The sequence below is a fragment of the Notechis scutatus genome, chromosome 1 (assembly GCF_049901735.1).
Source record: "Notechis scutatus isolate UNSWTSFEM ecotype Mainland chromosome 1, rNotScu1.2, whole genome shotgun sequence".
In the NCBI taxonomy this organism is placed as follows: Eukaryota; Metazoa; Chordata; class Lepidosauria; order Squamata; family Elapidae; genus Notechis; species Notechis scutatus.
In genome coordinates this window covers 176,180,753-176,201,693 of record NC_142009.1, presented here as the reverse complement: position 1 = coordinate 176,201,693, position 20,941 = coordinate 176,180,753, and the positions used below count along the sequence as shown (strand labels likewise).

At 35.1% G+C, this 20,941-nt stretch overlaps 1 protein-coding gene across 2 annotated transcripts in view; it reads right to left on the bottom strand.

The window, feature by feature from the left end:
- Window positions 1–4,077: 4,077 nt before the first annotated feature.
- STK17B (serine/threonine kinase 17b) overlaps window positions 4,078–20,941 on the bottom strand; it is a 31,643-nt gene continuing 14,779 nt past the window's right edge. The window contains exons 3-8 of one of the 2 annotated variants that reach the window (XM_026667979.2): window positions 19,830–20,042; window positions 11,533–11,677; window positions 10,355–10,481; window positions 8,505–8,553; window positions 7,015–7,194; window positions 4,078–6,415 (exon numbers count right to left, since the gene is read on the bottom strand). In XM_026667979.2, the coding sequence (XP_026523764.1) occupies window positions 6,130–6,415; window positions 7,015–7,194; window positions 8,505–8,553; window positions 10,355–10,481; window positions 11,533–11,677; window positions 19,830–20,042 (1,000 nt within the window). In that variant the 3' untranslated portion in view covers window positions 4,078–6,129. The remainder of the gene's footprint in view (window positions 6,416–7,014; window positions 7,195–8,504; window positions 8,554–10,354; window positions 10,482–11,532; window positions 11,678–19,829; window positions 20,043–20,941) is intronic. The other variant, XM_087949538.1, reaches the window with a different exon arrangement.

Here is a 20,941-nt window from a genome sequence, read left to right as displayed (position 1 = left end):
GCAAATACAATGAAATATTGGTTTTATTAGATATCAGTACATTAGACTTGAATGAAATGGACCAAATCCCACTGGGTTATTGGGATTATTATCTCTTTTCTTGCCATACCTGCCATTTTCATCTTGATCGCTCCATGCCCAATTATTGATCCCTCCATGCCAAATTATTTTCAAGGGTTGCCCAGTTTTTCTGAGGTGCCCAAACTGGACATCTTTATCAGCGAGACCAAACCCACTGCAGCTAAGAGTCAGCTGCTAGGAATTCTGTAATTGAGGATGTCTTATTTAACATATTATTCTGGGGATGTGTTGTACGCCTGCATGAAATCTACCAACAGTCTGATTGGAATGGGTGATACACAGACTTGATACAAGTCTGATACAAACAAACTGCTCAGCTGACAGAGGCTGAATGGAAGCCTGAAGAGATGATATTCAAGGAAAAATTGTGGGTGACAGCTGCGAATGAGGCATAGCAGTCTTGTAATGACTTTGTCAGGGTTGGGAAGAAGGGAAGGGCTGCTGTGAGACACCAATTCCAAGGAGCATCAAGAGTGCAAGCATCCATGAAAGTGAATCAAAGGAGGAATCCTTATCTCTTCCCTCTTTTTCTTGGACACTGGCAGCCTGCTCTCATAGCCTTGGGCCACATAGCCTGATGGAGAAATAGTTCTCCCAACCAATTGCCCTCTTGAGGTGCTTGGGCAGCCATATCTATCCTCCTACAGATAGTCCGACCAGTCATTTAATAAATGTTTGAAGTTATGACAGTTCAGAAAGGGCCTACCAGCCTTTGTAAAACACTGTACCTCCCCATGATCAATGCTCTGCAATCATGTGATCATCACTTGCTATCTTCTCCGCCCATTTCCCCAAAAATCAATGAGGAGACTGGCAGAGCACACACATACACACCCAGCTCAGGAGCTCCCCATCCCGCCATGCAAGAAAGGGACCTCCTGCACCAAGCTGAAGAAATGAAGCATGGATTGCAAAGATCCAAGCTTCATTTCTCCAACCCAATGCGCAAGTTCCCTTCTGCACATAGAGGAGAGCTGTTTGCCCTCCTTCAACAAGCAACTCTTTTGCTCTGCCTAATAACCTGCAATCCCTCAAACAGATCAGAGCTGATCTCAATTGTAGTCATCATGAAGGACTATCTATATTCTAAACAACTGGCTTAACTAATGTCATTTTATACCATTATAACGACCTAGTTGTTAATTTGTAAAAACTTGTAAAAAACAAGAAAAAAGTCAAGGAAATGATTAGTGTGGGAGAAAGTGGCAAGAAGGTGACAAGCAACAGGGAGAAAGCAGAACTATTTAGATCATTTTTTGCATCCATCTTTAGACAAAGGGAAAAAACAGTTCAACCTATCAAAAACAATATCATAAAAAAGAGATCAGGAAGACAAGTTAAAATAGGCAAAAAAAAAAAAGGTAAGTGAGCACCTGTCCACCCTAGACAAATTCAAGTCACTAGGACCAGATAGATTACACCCCAGGTTCTGAAGGAACTGGAAGACGTGATCTCAGAACCACTGGAACTATATCTTTCAAAGATCCTGGAGCACCGGATAACTACCAGAGGACTGGAAAGGAGTTGATGTAGTTCCCATCTTCAAAAAAGGGGAAAAAATAGATCCTACAGTCTGGGAAAATTCTGGAAAAGATAATCAAGCAACGAGTCAGTGAACATCTAGAGCAGGGGTATCAAACTCAAGGCCTGCAGGCCAGCCCCTTTTCGCCTGGGAGAGTGCTGCAAGAGGCCATGGAGGCCAAAAACAGGCCACACATGGGGTCTCCACACAGCCCGTTTTTGGCTGAAAGAGGCATCTGTCCTTTCTCCCCCCCCCCACCCTTGCTGGCCCGTGGACAATTACAATGCTGACCCAGCCCTCGAAGAAATCCAGTTGGACACCCCTGATCTAGAAGCAAACAAAGTCATAACCAAAAGCCAACATAGATTTGTCAAAAATGGATTATGCTAGCCAAATCTTATTGTATTCTTTGACAAAGTGACAAAATTAGTGGACCAGAGAATGCTGTAGATATAATTTACTTGGACTTCAGTAAGACTTCAGTAAGATAAAGTAGACCACAAACTACTACTTGATAAGATAGAAAAATGTGGATTAGACAGCATCACCACCAGATGGATTTGTAACTGGCTGACCAGCCGCATTCAATGTGTACTCGTCAATGGAACTGCATCTACATGGAGGAAAATATGCAGTGGGCATATTTTAGGCACTGTTTTAGGCCCGGTACTCTTCAACATCTTCATCATTGTTTTGGATGAGGGGATAGATGGGAAACTAATGAAATTTGCAACAAGCTGGCAGAAATAGCCAACACCTCAGGTTTAAGATATAGAAGGATCTTGACAGATTTGAACATTGGGTGCTATCTAACAACTTGAAATTCAATAGTGAAAAAAGTAAGGCAAGAAAAACCAAATGCACAGGTGGTACCTCGCTCAATAGCAACTGAGAGGGATGGTGGAGTCCTGGTGGAGAATCACTTAATTATGAACCAGCAGTGTGCTGCAGCTGCCAAAAAAGCCAACATAGTTCTAGGCTACATTTAAGAGAGGGATAGAATCGAGATCATGTGAAGTGTTAATGCCACTTTATAATGCCTTGGTAAGACCACACTTACAATACTTCATCTAGTTTTGATCACTACAATGTAAAACAAGATGTTGAGGCTCTAGAAAGAGTGCAGAGAAGAGCAACTAAGATGATTAGGGGACTGGAGGCTAAAACATATAAAGAACAGTTGCTGGAATTGGGTATGGCTAATTTGATGAAAAGGCCTAGGGGTGATATAACTCAGGGATTGCCACAAAGGAGGAGTCAAGCTATTCTCCAAAGCACCTGAGGGCAGGAGAAGAAGCAATGGATGGAAACTGATCAAAGAGAGAAGCAACCTAGAACTAAGGAGAAATTTCCTGACAGTTAGAACAATTAATGAGTGGAACAACTTGTCTCCAGAAGTTGTGAATGCTCCAACACTGGAAGTTTTTAAGAAGAGATTGGACAAACATTTGTCCGAAATGGTATAGGGTTTCCTGCCTTAGCAGGGGTTGGACTAGACTCCAAGATTCTTTCCAACTCTGTTCCATTCCATTCATTTCTAATTTATCAGACATTCATAAACAATGAATTCATTACCTCTGTGCAATTAAATCAGTTAAAATGAATTTTCATTATACTTAGAGCATTTGATATAAAATATTCATCATTGGCCATTAGTTCAGCAAGCAAGTTGATAGATCAATAGTCATGGGTAAAAAAAAAGCTCCATGTTTGGCTAATTTATTTTTGGGCAGTGATGCTACCCAGCAGAAAAATTAACTGGATTATGTCATAAATCTAACATATCTTTTGTACTATGGCTTCAATCCAAACAACTTTTTTTTTGGAGGGGAGAAATATTTCAGATTATGAGGCCTGCCAGATGAATCTTTAAGCCAATATTCACAAAAATTTTATGAGAATTAAGATTTGACCCTTTTCTATTTTTAATTATTCTTTTTAACGATTCACTTTTTTATCTAGTTCAGAAATAACCCTTTTAAAATTCACTCTCTCTGTACCAGTTGTCAGCTTTGGAAGCCATATTACCCACCAGAAGCTTCCACACTGCCACATTCCTGTGCCTGGGAAATTAGGAGGGGAGATTTTGTAGAGTGGTTGTAGTTAGACATAATAGCATTCTTCTTTACAGTCAAGGCCATGTTATTCATGCACCTGGAAGAGAAATGGTTTAAGGCAGGAGTCTCCAAACTTTGCAACTTTAAGACTTGTGGACTTCAACTTTGCTGGCTGAGGAATTCTGGGAGTTGAAGTCCACAAGTCTTAAAGTTGCAAAGGTTGGAGCCCCCTGGTTTAAGGGATGTCTCAAGTTGGAATGGAGGGTGATTGGGCCATGTGATGGAGTGATGAGTGCAGGGGATGGATTTTGTGATTTTTAATTATTGGAGGAAAACCCGGAACTCTTAGATTCAGGTTTTCCCAGATGTGCCAGTATGACAACTCTAATAAAATGCAACTTTGAGAAAATGCCTGTCTTGGAGTTTTGGTGTTGGAGTTTATTTTCCTGGAACGCTGACACCAGTAACCTCTTACAAAGTCCCACTGATATTGAACACAAAACAAAGAAGTCAGAGAACAATTATAATTCCAATAAAATTATATACAAATGTACGCATTAACTAGGAAAACTTACAAAATTAGATATATTCAAAATTTAGAACTGTCAGATTCAAGTTGTACCCCAAATTTACATACATATACAAGTGTTTATAAAATCTCAAAAGTTCTCTCAAATGGAGGCAAACTGATGTATTCAAAATATTAAAAAAAGATTTAAGACTGGAAGGAAAGAGTGAGAAATGTAAACTTAAAAAAACCACAACAGAAATATTTATTGTATCATATACTTTTTTTATAAAGTGCTATAATAATCGTTATTGTGGCATGCTCTTTCACTTATCTTTCTTTCTTAGTAAAATATATTAATGTATTATGATCTTTTTTTAAAGACTTCCTAAAATGATCAATTCTAAAAATTTAAATTAGATTAATGTATATATGGGTAGGAAAACCCATGCATTGCATATTGGCTTTTAATTGAAAATCAGAAGAAAATATGGCTTTCAGTATTGAAATTTTGTACTAATTTTAGACTGTGGTCTTGAAATTGCACCATTTTTCTCCTTTCATCTTGTTATTTGTGAGATGAGGCTAGTAAACCAAGAGCAAACCCTAATCTAATCCCTAACATGGCACATTTCAAGACTGGACATTAATGTACATCTGAATTAATTAGATATTTAAATGTCACAAAGACAGATTCTGTTTTCTCCATTTTTGCTTTATTTATACTAATGAATATTAATGAAATATTCATATTGTCATTATATTGTTTCAGCTAGCAATTTTTTTGCACCACTTCCTTGGAAGTAAAATCTATGAACAATCTGGGATTTACTTCTCCATTCACAGAAATAGGATTGTGCTATTACTACCATCTTTGTTGAGCAAGATAAGCAGTTTCAATTTACATAGCACTGAAATAATTATATCTTTAATTTGAGAGAAGATAATTTAATACCATTACCTGACTCTGTACATTTTTCTGGAATATCTCATTTTCAAATTTATACCTCACAATATTTAATTTGTTGAATTCATAATATTACACAGGTTATAGTCTCCAGATAGCATGGTATTAGGCATGGACAAAACAATACTTCCTAAAGAAAAAAATGCAGGGTTTTGCGGGGTTTTTTGGCACCAGAAGTATCTTTCAATGTCTTCCATCTTATTTACATAAACAAGAAATGGAAGGTTTCAAAACTAAGTATGCATTCAATTCAATCCAAAAATTATCTTTGTAACAAAAAAAAAATATGAATGTGAACACCAATTTATGTTCCACATGGGAACTGATTCACAACTGAAAACTCACTCTCCCATAAATGGGGACAAGGCCCCTTCTCAGTAAACATGTAAAAAAGAAAAACAGGTGGCTAATCAGGAACCCAGTCCAAGCACTTCAGTCCCAGTGACTAGTCCAACTAAAAACATAGGTTCGAAAAAAGGCTTACTGAAGTATACTATATACTATTAACAATTTGACTTTTTTTCAACAAACAATGACAGCATGAGACTGTTCTTCTAGAATGAACAAAAGACCTAATTTCTTCACACTGCCAAGTTCATGTAATTTCAATTACAATACAAATGCTATGTATTATCACATCACTCTTTGGCTTAGAACTTGGCTGTATTGCTAACTTTAAAAATACTCTTCTTGCCTACTTTATCAATGATCAGACCAAAATGCCATGTTTTGAATGTAGAAAGTGCAAATATACCCAGTTTCCTGTTTGCCTCCAAAAACAAGCCACTTCAGGTGCCAAGACTCCAGTTTCCCAGGAGGTCATGCCCATTGCCAGCAATGGCAGCACAAAAAGGGTCCAAACAAGATCAACTGAAAGTGCATTTCCAGAATAACAAAAATGCAGTCGTGGCCAAGCCATCATCTCAAACCACATGCCACCAGATTAACTTAGAATCATAAATACAATTCAAGATAATCTGCAGGAATGCATTTGTTAACATACAAAGTCTGTTGCGAGTTCTTGAGAATATTGCAAAGAATCATCAAACCGGAATCGTTTGGAGACTGTACTGCTATCTTCTGGAATATTCTCTTTATCTTCTTGCTCAATGCATGCTCCATTAGACATGGGCCTGTTGTTAATTCTCTCTTCTATGCTCTTATTCATATTATCATAAACTGGAGAAGAACTGGGGTTTTCTTCAGGGCTATACCACAATAAGAATTCTCCTTGCCTAAGCCAAGAGTGGGACAGGCAGGCTTCTGCTGTTGGTCGCTCTCTACAAAGTAAAAGAAGAAATATGTAGATTTAAGATCTGGAATTTAGGTTGAAATTGAGCCACAAAAATGTATAGATCACTACCATTTAGCACTGGCACAAACTATCACATAGAACTATCTGTCCACTAGATTTGACAGGATACAAAAGGGAAAGAAAGGAGGTTTATTCCATTCTCCTCCATAACAGTATCAACACCTGATACCACATTCTTCAGTGAGCTATGTAATCCTAAACAAAAGCTAGTTACCTTAAATCAGCTCTTTCATCCTAGATTTCAGAAACTTATTGGCCAGGAAAAAATACTGACAGAGGTGAGAAAAAACAACATGAAAAGTCCCTATCGCTGTACTAATATAGTATTTCAATCAGGGTATGTCAACAAGATTGATCAGTTATTGCTACCTCTGTAATGCCACCCAACTCAAACATTTACCTTCCTGAATAATTAACAGGTAGAAATACAGACCCCATGATGGATCCAAAGCCCTCTTGCCCATTATGAATCAAAATATTGTCCTTATCCTGCCTTTCTTTCTAATGATATATTAATGTAAACATATTTTCTCGATCCCTCTATCTCGATCCCCATAAACTTACTCAGGATTTTTGACAAGGAGTTTTTGGATGAAATCTCTGGCCAATGATGAAACGGAAGCAAATGTTTCTTCTGAATAATCCACATTGACTTGTGAAACGTTGAGGTATGTTTCTTGCTTATCTGCTCCCATAAATGGAGATTCATGTATAAGCATCATGTATGAGATTACACCTACACTCCTGAAATTAGAGAAGGTATACTTTTTTCATGGATGTTGCAAATGAAAATATTACTTGCCAATAAGTACAGATGCTAAAATATTTTTACTTTTTATTGCTTTTTCATTTACTTATCAGAGAAAGGCATTCCAATTATACTAAAGTTTTCATATACTTGGATACAGATATGATAAAATAAGTTCCTGAAACATTTAAAGTTTTCCTTGAATTTTCCTCCTAGGGGATCAGGCACCAGGATATTTGTCTTATCAGTGTCTTATAATACATGTAACTTGATTATATAAGAAACAAAAGCCTTTTCATAAAGACTACAAATCCTGGCAAGCATGGCCCAGGCTAAGACACAATCTAATTCTGCAATAAACCAAAGGGAAGTCACCTGCCTGATACTCAATCCAAAAGGTAATTCTTACAGTGAACAGAAGCAAGTTCCTTATACATTCCATTGTACTTGTAGAGATAATGTGAATCACATACAAAACTTCCAGACATCAAATTTGAAATTAGTGAAGACATGAGCAGAGTTTGAGGGCCCAAGACCTGCAATTCAAGCATATTTTTCAGGACTAGGACTTAAGGAGATGTTCTGGTAAGAGTTCTAAAATCACCAAAAAGTGATTTATTTGAAGTGGGACTGGGCTATTGGAGCAGAAATGAGAGGAGCATTGCTTCTGAAAAGTAAGCAACTATTTTTCTTATCCATATCCAAATTTATGAAAGCCAGTTTAGTATAAGAGTTAAGGGCACCAGGGTTAGAATTAGGGTGGAGCTCTGCACCCGTGCGTGTGCCTACCACTCACACGCCCCCTTCCCCTGCACCAGGCTGGGCCACCAAGCTGGAAAGTATGGGGACCGCTGGTTTATACAAATTTATGAAATTCATATTACACTGAATAGAGAATCCAAATAAATATAAGACAGTATAATAGCATTTCTGACCATTGAGGGAAAGTCAGAAAAACAAAGATGACAAACCACCACTAGTGTTTTGATACAAAACAGTAATTTATTTAACAGATTTTAATTTATATACTTATAGATGACAGCTCTCGTTTAAATTAATCACCAACAGGTAATATACTGAAGCACAATAATATGGCGATCTGTTTTATGCTGTTTCCCCCTGGAAAAAAAATCACAGGAAATAACCACCTGCCCCAAATCCACTGTCTAGTTCAACTTGTTCCCGAAGGCCATAAGTGTTCAAAAAGGATTTTAAAAGACTAATGAGAAAACCAATAAGCTTTTAAGATGAAACTATACAATCAAGGTATTTAAAGTTGCTTTAATCTTTTAAGAAATTACCTTACCATATGTCTGTTGCTGTAGTAATGGGATCATAATTTAAGACTTCTGGTGCTGGAAGGAAAAGATACCATTAAATACAGCATTAAAATAATTTTATCATATGTTCAAGATAATCGCTGATCTGCCACACTATTTTACAATACGCTGAGAGTGACATATAGCTCACTGAAGATATTATTTATCTACAAGAATGACTGTATAAATTGACTGTATATCCCCCATATTGGCTTGATTCACCCAATACACAAAACCATAATGTTGTTTAACTGAGATTAGCTTAGTGTAAACTTACCCACTGTGTTTTGTAAACTATAGCTTAGTGTGCCCTGTAAACCTAGAAATTAATTATTCTGATTTTTCCCATTTATTTCCAAGAATGTTGCCTTAGATAATTTGCTTTCATTTGTGCAAATGAGAAATGATCTTTTAATATTTTTTTTCTCATAATGCACCTGTCCACCAGCCCTCAGGAGATACAGAGCTAAACATGATAATCAGTAGCATAACTGCATTTGGAGGCTGAGTGGTACATCAACATGCTAACTCCTATTACCGCTTGCCCCATTATATTTTCAACTAGCTGTAGCTTTCAGATGGTCTTCAAGGGCAGCACCACAAAGACTGCATTGCAATAATTCAGTTGTGAGATGACCTGGGCATGTGCACTGCCTGAAGGACCTCTTTTAGGTATTGGGAAGTGCCTACCATGTTTCTCCCAAAATAAGACCCGGTCTTATTTTCTTTTGGGCTTGAAAATAAGCACACGGGCTTATTTTTGGGGAGGTTTTATTTTTTTTGAAGTGCAGGAGATGGTGAGCACAGGGCAGATACCACTGACCCTGCCCTCTTCATTCCACTGTCTGCTTGCCCACGGCTGCAATGGGCCAAGCTCTCAGCATGCCCCGGCCTCTATCTGCCCTGCCTGCTGGCCCAGCTACTGCTGGGACACTTCTCAGCGACGGTGGGTGTTTGCTGGCTGCCAAGCGGCTGCTCATGCTGCTACTGACCTCGCAGGGGCTCTTTGCCCTCCTGGCAGGATGGGTGGAGATCGGGGCATGCCAAGAGCTTGGCCCCGATTGAGGCTGTGGGCAAGCACACAGTGGGATGAAGAGGGCAGAGCCGGTGGTAGCTGCCCAAATACTTTTCACCCAGAGAGAGACGAAGCTTTGTCTGCTTGCAAAGGGGACACTTTAAACAGAGCTAATCACTCCTTTTCAAACTATCCCCTTTGCAATCACATGAAACTTTGTGTCTCCATCATTTCTCCGTCCGGGCAAAAAGTGTTTGGTCACATGGGGTGCTTGGGAACGGAACGCAGGGAAGGGGAAAAATAAGCATTCATTTCTTAATGCAATATTGACCTGTTACAGGAATATTTCCTTATAATTGTTTGTATATACTCTGAAATTGTGATTATTTTTTATTTTTTATTTTTTATTATATTGATTCACCATATCTGTATGCAACCTTTTAATTTGCAAAGAGACTGTACCCCCCTTCAATGATTGAAGACTTTACAATACAATAGAGAAATCTTCCAACAAACACATAATTACAAAAGTAACCCAAGTCCAATATAGACATAATTTTATGGTTTACTTTGTGTTATTGTGGGGCATTCATTTCCCATTAAAAATGGTTATACACCTGTAGGGTCATAATTTTTTCAACTTATTTTGAAGCTCTACTTTTTCTATTTGGGAAAAAAAAAAAACATGCTTTATGGTCACTTGAAGAACGCCTGAAGATAAATGTTTGTTTTAGTCTTGAGAGTAAAAGAATTGATATTCTTCTAAAAGTCTGGCTAGTGCAATGTCAGGGAAAATGCATTCAAATAATATGTGCAAATTACCTTGATATTCTGGCGTTCCAACAATTTCTCGTAGTTCACCAAAATTTCCAATTTTCCGAGACAAACCAAAGTCAACTATTTTTATATCACCAAGGGGACATACACTACTCAATAAAATATTCTGGGGCTACAATACACAAACAAACATTATTGATATCTAAATGAACTGATTAATCATTTATATTATATTTGGAAATCCATATATCATAGCAAGAACAAGGCTACCTATATTGGGATAATCCTAGTGGAATCAATGGAACTCTAAATGTAGGTGGCTGTCAAATAGCTTAGTAATAGATTATTTATTTTCATAACAAACCTAAAGATATAGCCCAGCCTTTTAGAAATGTTAAAAAGAAGGAATTCAAAAATTCAAAACCTTATTTTTAATTAATATCCCATGTGTTCAATGGGGGAAAATGGTGGGATGGAAAACAATTTTTATTTTAATTTGCCTCTTCTAATTCTAAAGTAAATGAGACCATATAGATAAAGCTCACATACTTTTGACACTTTGCTATTAATCTCATTATCAGCATAAATTTTAAAGTTGTAAAATTGCAAGTAGCTATACAACTCTTTCAAAAGCAGCCTGCAACTTTTATCTGTAGTTTTCCTAGTTAGAATTACTTCCAACTAAAAAGAAAAGCAAATGATAAAATGAAAAACCAGTTTTAGACAAAATCAAAGAGAAGGGAAACGAATGGAAAAACTAAAGAATTGTGTGGAAAACTAAGCATGCTGGCTCTAAGTACTTATTTAAATATTTGTTTTTTAAAAAATAAGCATTCTGAATATTTATTAATATTTATTTTATTTGAAATCTTAACAATTCTTTACATGATTAATTGGCTTGTTGTACATCTAATGATATAATTTTTTTAATTAAAGATTAAAAAGCCTATTAAATAAAACATTTGATATACTTTAGATTATATACATATATGCTTACTCTGAAATATTTCCCACTATGTAATAGCATATTGCCCATAATTTGCATTGCCTAATAGTTGCAATCTTTAACATATAAGAATCTGAATCTTAATCAGTAACAGCTGAAATTTTGAAGATACATGTGGAATAAAATTTATTTACCTCCTTCTCTATGAATCCCATTTTCATAGTTATTACTTTACAATTTTTAAAACACTATCAATGAAGGTTACAATGCATATTACCTTTAAATCTAGATGCACAATATTGTTTTGATGCAAATGGCAAACGCCTTCAAGTATTTGTCGTATAAGCCTAATGATAGCAGTTTCCTCTATAGTTTCTTCTAGGTCAGGGAGACATAGATTAAAGATTTCTCCTCCAGCTGCACTGAAAAAATTATATGTGAACATATGTAATTGTCAGCATCTTACTGTCAAAATAGAACATGGAAGTCAGCTGTTGGCTTATAATTTCAAACAGTTTCTTAAACATGCTTATTTAAAATATCAGTGAAGATAAACAAAAGTGAATCATTCTTCTTTTATACCTTTAGAAGAATTAGTCCTTTCAAAGATAAAATTGCAGTGAAGAAATTACATGAAAAAATGCAGAACTGAATGCAAGCGTCACAACTGTGAGCTCAAAGAAATGGCATCACTTTCTATAATATTAATAAATATCAGAAAAACAACAACAAAAACAGATTTTATTGGAAATTGAAGTCTCAACACAGCCTGTTACTGGTGGCAAAGGAATCTTTTATTTCTAAAATATGGCCGTTGCTTTCCTAGTCAAGTAAGTAACAATAAAGATAATACTCCAGATACATGATGCTGAACATTTAGTTTGTTTTGTGTTCTTTAGACTTTCTAGGAACATTCTTTTTAATTTTCTAAAAAAGAATTAAAACATTTTATCCTGAACCACTTTTCATCCAAGAATCTGAAAGCAAACAAAAAATAGTTTGACTGGTATAAATTGTTAACCCACCACAACTTCTTAAGAAATGCAAAAAATTTAGCCTTTTTTTTTTTTTTTGGAATACATTTTGATTTGGCACTCTGGTCACATACCTTCCCTGAAGCGATCATATTTATTTATATTTAATACACACATAATTTAAGAAATAAGATTAAAACAAAATGTATGCCAGAACCACAGCTAGCTACACATCAATGATTTTTCTTCCATTGCATTCTAAGATTCCTGTGTGCACACCCAATAATTTTTGCACACATGCAACATACTTTGTTTTTCAACTAACTGCATGTCCTTTGCATTGGAATATGTGATGCAATAAACATGGATATACCAATTCCACAATCCATATAATTTTTGCATCATTTTTGCTCAAGGAAAACTTGACCCAAATATACACTTCTACTTCAAAAGAGTAGCAGTTGGTTTTGTTAATATCACACCATGAATTTATTTGTCTTTATCCCCCAGTTTTCTTCCATGAAACAAGACAGCTTATATGGGGATCACCCTTCATCTTTTATCAGTATAACAATCATGTGAGTTCTTTGCATTCAGTGAAAGTTACTTAATTTGAACAATATATATTTGTATATACCCATCTGCATCCTTTAAAAAGGTTCACTCATAAGCTATTATTTCAGCAAATCTGACATATTAAGATGTAGTACAGGGATTTTAAAAGAGCTAGAAAGATGGAAGTAAGATTAGTGTGGATATGGCCTACACTGATAATATAGAAAGCCAAATTGTACAAATGTGAAATTGTCACACAATATAATTTCACACTAGAAAAGAATGGCTATTTAGCACTGCACAAAATAACTGAACTGGATCAATTAGAAAGGTAACACAAAAAACCCATGTTAGAAAAATTACAGGATACATGACTCCAAAAACGAAAGAACATCATTTATAAAGCCAAAGAAAAACCTGCATATAACATTTACCTGAAAAATGAATTCCAAAAATTAGGCAGAAAAAAGCAACAACACAGGCAAAAATCCCATGTACTACCACCCACTTTCCCAACCTTATTAATCTAAAATGCAACTGAAACCCATCTGACTTCCCCCTTCCAATAAACATGCAGATATAGACCACTTGTAGGTGCCTGTGTGTGTGCATGGACACAATCACACACACATTTACCCTCTCAAAAAGGGAGGTAAGGTCTGAGACAAGAACAAAGAAAGCACTGATTAACATAAACTGTCTGTAAAATAAGGTATCCCATTCATAAGCAGGTCCCTGTCTGAATATATCAACCATTCTTTCTACCACTTTGAAACCAATCTGACCATAGAATAAACAAAACAAAATGTATAGACATTCTCCTCTCTTTCAAAAGAAAAAAAAAACAGGATGAAGATAGAAAACAGCAGATTCACTGTGAATAGATGAAATGAACAAAAATGGATTAGACAATTGGAAAAGAAAGGATAAAGGCCTGTATTACAAAAACAGGATTAAATTAGCCTTATAAGGAACACTTCACTGATATTACGTATAATCTTCAAAAGGATCCAGGCTTTTTCAGGAATTATGTTTGCAATTATCTATACTTCCAACCATTCCTGGGTTTTTGTTTTTGTTTTGAAAACAATTTTATTGGTTTTTAAAGACAAACAAAATAAACAAAACATAAAAACATCCAGCTTTCTTTCATAAATATACAAACAGTGTGTCGGTTGGTTTACCAATTTTTTGTGCATCCATTTCGTAGTCTCAATTACAGTTACATTACATAATAACTCATATTATCAATCAGAAATTAAATACCCTAGTATCACTATTAAACAATCATTTGACTATAATTTTATTCATAACTATAATTTACTTAGTTTATTTTATAACAAATCATATAATCATACCAAATCTATCCTAAAAACATTTTATAGATATGATATCAAAAAAAAAAAGAAATATATCTTTATATATTCATTATTTCCTAGAATTCTAGATATTCTATTATTGTATTTTATTATCTAACCATTGGTAGAAAAGGTCCCAAATTTTATAAAATTGTTTATCCTCTTGTTCTCTAATTTCAAATGTCAATCTACTCATTTCAGCACATTCCAATATTTTCTTAATGATTTCTTCCTGCGATGGTATTTTCTCATTTTTCCAGTTTTTAGCAAATACAATCCTAGCCGCTGTTAATACATTTACAATCAGGTATTTCAAATTTTTACTATATGTATCAGGTAAAATTCCCCATTCCTGGGTTTTAAACAGTTCTTTCTAGTCTTATCAGAGTGTGTAAGCACCCTCTCAGTTTTATAAGTAATTAGTCTGAAAAGCAGATTTTACTAGCTAAGTTCCTGTTTGCACCATCTGTTACCTGAGGACATAATTCCCTTACTAATGCTGGTGAGAGAAGACAGCAGCAGCTTGGTTAAGCCGAACAGGTTATATATGTCAATCACAAATTGTTTTTTAAAGTCAAAATAAATAGCAACACATCAACACATGGGAGAAATCTGAAGTTCCTTGGTTATATATTTGTATTTCTTTTACGATTGCAGGGAGCTTTGTGTAAATCAGTCTTGATTCCTGGTGACTCTTCAGCAAGTTATCTGTAGTAGCCTGCTCAGAAGTGGTTTGCCCTTGCCTTCTGAGGATGACTGACCTAAGGCCACTCAGCTGGCTTGTTGACTAAGGCAGGATTACAACTCACGGCCTCCCTGTTCATGCTTTCCTGATCACATAAATTCAATCCACTGGTTTTAAAGAAAATGATACTATTTTCTCATAGCTGTCTTGTTATCAGAAGCCCCCAAAAGCTACAGCTGACTTGGCTTCTGTGGTGGCTGTGTGGTGAGGCTCCTGGACCTATAGATGGAAGGATGGAAGCCTTGGAGTTTTCTACGGCTGCCTTCTATTGCAAGGTGGAAAGATTCCCTACTACTAGGGTAGTTCCTAAAACTCTGGTGCATGGTTTGACCAAGGCCTTAGTTACTGCTTAGAATCTGCCTATATGTACTCTGTGTGCATGTAGATCCTGGAGGAAGGGAGGGAGGAAATTTAGAGACCGCCTATTTTCTTCATAAAGTGACTCTGCAACATATTGTGCCCATGAAATAGTGCTGCTTCATGATTCCCAGTGGGCTTTCAGGCACAATGAAAAGGTGCTGGTTGTCATCTTTAAAGTCCTACATGGTATGAGCCAGGTTGCTTGTGGGATCACCTATTCTTAATGGTTTCTGCTGTGAGTTCCCTTGGTGAAGCTATGTTATTTGATGCATGCCAGGAAGCATGTTTTCTCTTTTTTTTTTATAAAAATACTTTATTAAACAAATTTATACAAATACAGTAAAATCAAACTTTCCGCTTATCACAACTTAAGCAAAACAGTGTTCACTCAATCTGACATCTCTCAAATTGTGTAAAATATTCATTCACGGTTGTTACTTTAAACATATAATATAAAGTTTCATCTAATTATATATTACAAATTTAATTACATAGTGTTACTAGTTTCTGTCATACATTTTTATTTGACTTTATTTTATTAATTTCATGTCTATCTTAGCCAATTGTACCAATAATTTCAAATTTCATAATATTCTGATTCCTCTTTGTTCTTAAGTTCCAATGAGAGCCTGTCCATATCTGTGCATTTCAAAACTTTTTTTATGATCATGAAGTCAGGGGGAGTATTTTTGCATTTCTAATTTTGGGTGAAGGTGAGCCTTTCCACTGTTAATATGTGAAGAATAATATATAATAATTTTACTAATTTTTTGTTTTAGAATTCCCAATAGAAATATTTATGGTTTCCATTCAATTTTAACTTTAGTGATTTCTTCAAGCCAATTACTAATCTTTCTCCAATACTTTTTTGCTTTTGGACAGGACCACTACATATGATAGTAGGTACCCTGCTCATATCCACATTTCCAACAGTTTGCCAAGTTATTAGGAAAGATTTTTGCGAGTCTCGCTGACGGTAGGTGCCAGTGATAAAACATTTTTTTATAAATTCTCCTTGTAAGTTGCAGATAGAGTTAATTTATAATTTATTTTCCATAGGTTTTCCCAATCTTCCAAATTTATGCTATATCCAAAGTTTTTGGCCCAGATTATCATTGTTCCTTTTATGGTTTCTTCCTCAGTTTATATCTTAACAAATAATTGTACATTTTAGTAATCATTTTTCTATCTGGTCCCTGTAAGATTTTATCCAATTCCTGTTGATCCAAATTTATCCCGTACTGTTCTATATCTTTTTTGTATCTAGATTGTATCTGTATATACAGCCACCAATCCACTTGTATTCCTTGTGACATTAATTCCTGCTTAAATTTTAGTTTCCCTTGTTCATCTAATAACTCTTTATAGCTCACTCTCTTGTTCAAATCTAAAACATTCGGATATATCATAGCTTCCATGGTTGACATCCAGATTGGAATCTTTGTGTAATGGTTTCGTTTTAATTTTTCCCATACCCCTAGTAATGTGTCTCTAATTTGATGCCTTTGGAAATATGAATGAGATTTATTTTTCTCTTCCCACATGAACACGTGCCAACCAATTTGCAGGTCATGTCCTTCTAATAGTAACACTCTTTTGTTATTTACGTTTACCTAATTTTTGATCCATGTTGTTATTGCGTCCTGATAATAAAGATCCCATCAGGAAGTCCGAATCCTCCCTTATCCTTACTATCCTGAGGAGTTTTAGTTTTATCTGAGCCTTTTTCCCTTGCCAAATAAATGTTTTAATCATTTTGTTTAATTCTTCAAAAAAGGTTTTTCCTAATTTTATTGGAATTGTTTGGAAAAGAAATAATATCTTGGGTAGTATCTTAATAGTGGCAATTCTCCCTATCAATGATATTTGAAGTTTCCCCCAATTTTCCAAATCTTTTTGTATTTTAGTAACTTTTCATAATTATCTGTTTTTATAGATGAATATTTAGCTGTCAACCATACCCCGAGATACTTCAATTTTTTGTTGTCTGAATCCCCAATTTCTTCTCCAGATCCCCCTTCTGCTTCACCATCATAATTTTTGTTATAATCTTTATTTTTTTCTTTATTTATTTTTAGTCCCGTCACTCTGCCAAATTCTTCAATTTCCTGTTAATATTAATATGTCCTGTTTCCAGAGGATCTTCTAAAATGAATGTCATGTCATCGGCAAATGCTTGCGTTTTATATTCTTCAGTTCTGATTCTCAAACCTTTTATTTCTTGGATGTTTCTAATCTCTGTTAATAGTACCCCTGCTGCAATAATAAATAGTAATGGTGATAGGGGACATCCCTGTCTTACTCCTTTTGATATGTTAAATGTCTCCGTTAGTTCGCCATTCAAGATTATCTTCACTGTTTGAATGGTATATATAGCTTTAATCATATCCAAAAAAAATTCTCCGAAATTCATTAAATGTAATTAATAAAAAATTTCCAGTTCAAATTGTCAAAGCCCTTTTGTGCGTTCATGAACATTAGCACCAATTGCTTTTCCGGGTGTACTTCGTAATACTCTAATACATTCATTATCAATCTAGTATTATTTCTTAAATGTCTTTGTGGTACGAATCCATTTTGGTCGGGGTGGATATATTCATGCTAAATTTTCCTAACGCTCTCCACAATTATTGTGATGAATATTTTATAGTCCACGTTGAATAATGAAATTGGTCTATAATTTTGTATCTGTTGGTCATTGGTATTTTCTTTTAAGATAAGGGTAATGTAGGCTTCTGTCCATGAATTTGAGTTTTGCTTGTTCTAATATTTCATTATACAATTCCAAAATTAATTGTTCCAATGGTGTTTGAATTTCCTTATATTCCTGTAATAATATATGTCCTGTTTCCAGAGGATCTTCTAAAATGAATGCCATGTCATCCCTGCAGGGATCCAATCTGGTCCTGATGATTTGTTACATTTTTGTTTGCTAATTGCTTCTTTCATTTCAGGCATTGTGATTTCAGCGTTTAACATTTCCTTTGTAAGTTCCGGGATTGTAGGTATATTTTTCTCATTCAAATATTGTTTAATCTTCTCTTCTGGTGTCTCGTCATAGGTGTATAATGCTGCAAAATATTTCTGGGCAATAAGTTGTTTTTCTTCTGCCAGATGGCATGGTGTTTCATTCTCATCATATAAGGTTTGTATTGTTTTCCTTTCCTTCTCTTTTTTCAGTTTATGGGCCAACCATCTCCCAGGTTTATTAGCATATTCAAAGTAGTTTTGCTTTACCATCTTAAGATTTTGTGAGATTTCAGCCTGTAGTGTTAAATTTACTTTAGCATGTTTTCTCTATCTTATGGAATAGGTCCCCTCCAGAGACATGGATGGCCCTGGCCTTGCTGACCTTCAAGAAGATCATAAAGACTTGGCTTCCTGGACACTGGGGGTCAGGATGTTATTAGAAATTTGATATATGTAAGATATATGATTTTTCTTTTAAATGGTTTGGATAATTGTATTGTTTTTGTCTCTGTTCACCATTCATAGTTCTACTGGTTAGTTAAATGGTAATAAAATTTGCAAAATAAATAAATAAATCTAGAACAGTGAATTAATTAATTAAGATTAGGAACACATGTAGAGCATAGTATTTGAAATTCTTTCCAACTACTTCAAATGCTTCTGTTATGGATCACATGAACAAAAATGAAAAGGGAAGGGACTTGAGACCAGAGCAGTCACTAGCATTCTAAGCCACTGCACAACTTCCTCTCCCATGAGGATGCACTAGGAGACTTTTTCCTGGATTTATTTTTCCCTGAAGCTGCTGGATGGGATCTGGCCCATTCTCACAGTTGATCTCTCTTTTGTTGCTGTTGACTTTACCAGTCAGTCAAAGTTTGGTCCCATTCTGTTCAGTTCTCCAGGAATTATCTTATAGACAGAGTCACAAGCCCTTTTATATAATTTCTTTCCAATATTTTATTCAGTTTGGGGGGGGGGGTGGAAGAGTTAAGAGAGTAGTATTTTTAAAAAAAATTCTTCAACTGTTTCCTTGTAAACCATTATTAATTTAGGATCTCCAAAAAATGAACTTCACACACAATGCTGAACTATAATGTACTATTTTATACTTTATCTGAGATAATGTTTGAACCATTCATTATGGCTTAGCATGGATAGAGGCATGTCAGGTGTTTATGACTGAAATTGGTAAACTCAGCCAATATGAGCCACTGACCTCTCTTAATCTCTTGCAGGAAAGAGCAATAAGCATAAAACAAATACAAGAACTGCCTAACAATACTATTTGAATTTGCCTTGTTCTTTTAACATAGATTTCCTTTCATTATAAAACAATTCATGTTTTTCATAAAACTGTATATTGAAGCAACAGAACATGCACTACATATTAATTTGTAAATTACAACTGAAACTCAAAATTGAGAACACCAAAAAAGCCAAGAATAAGAATTCCACAGATAGGCAAGTAAGTCATTTTAACAAAGGGCCAAACATAGAAAATACAAGAGATCCTCAAATATTGCTTTTCTGATTGTGTTCAATCAAAAAATTCAACAAGCACAGTAAAGATATTATCAGACACACTGAAGGACACAGAATATATACTTACTATTCCAAAACTAAGATGATTTCATTTGTTGTTTCATAGACTTCATGGAGATTTACTACCCGGGGACTTGGTTTTGTTAGTTCAAGAACAGCAATTTCATGCAGAATGTCTGCTTTGCAGTCTTGTCCTCTTCTCCTCTTTTTCAGAAATTTAGCTGCATATTCCTGGCCTGTTGCTTTCGCAATACATTTTCTAACCACACCAAATTTTCCTCTGAAAAAAACAGAAGAAATAAAAGTGAAGTATTGTATCTCCCCAGCCCAAATTAGAAGGACAAAAATATTTTGTAATATTTCACCCTTTGTTCTTTACAGATAGGAATGTGCTATGTTTTGCATCCATAACTTTATCTTCTGTAAAGATTTATTTTAGATCTGCTACATGTGTGGCCTTCCAGATAAGTCTTGCAATCCAGTCCCAGCTTCCTCATATTGCCTGTAGTGGCAGAAACTGAATGGAGCTGGTATTCTAACATCTGGGAGGATCACAGGTCATTCATCCTTGATGTAAAGCCAAAACAGAGGTCTTTCAACAAAATGTTTAACTGTGATCTACATGGCAGCTCTTACCATAGGCTCAGTTTACTATCTCTTTGCTTCTAATTCATCATTTCTCGTATCTCAATTCCAATTCCTTCTCAAATTTAGATCCTAGAAACAAACTACATTTTGTAAAGAATGTGCTCAATTTAACTGAAGTAAATGAGATGAAGATTAACACCTTGGAACCATAACATTGCTTTTATACAAAACTATCTTAATGAGTTCACTATTATTAAAACAGATTTCAGTAATCATTTAAGATTTTAACGATAATTAAAGCAACATTATTACTGAACATTAGACATTAAAATTATGCTAAAACATATTGAGAGTGTTAGAACTACTTTTCTGAACACTGAATATAGAGTGCAAATATAGCTATCAGATATATTAAAATGATATTCAGGACAAAACCATGAAATGGTTTTATAGCACTTCAAATATTAATGCTTTACCCTATGTTAGTTTTATATTGGCAAGTATAAATATAGAGTCATTGAGCACTTTATGCCTCTATGAAAATAATATTAAACCAGACTAATCAAATATTTATTTCAGTCATTAACCAGA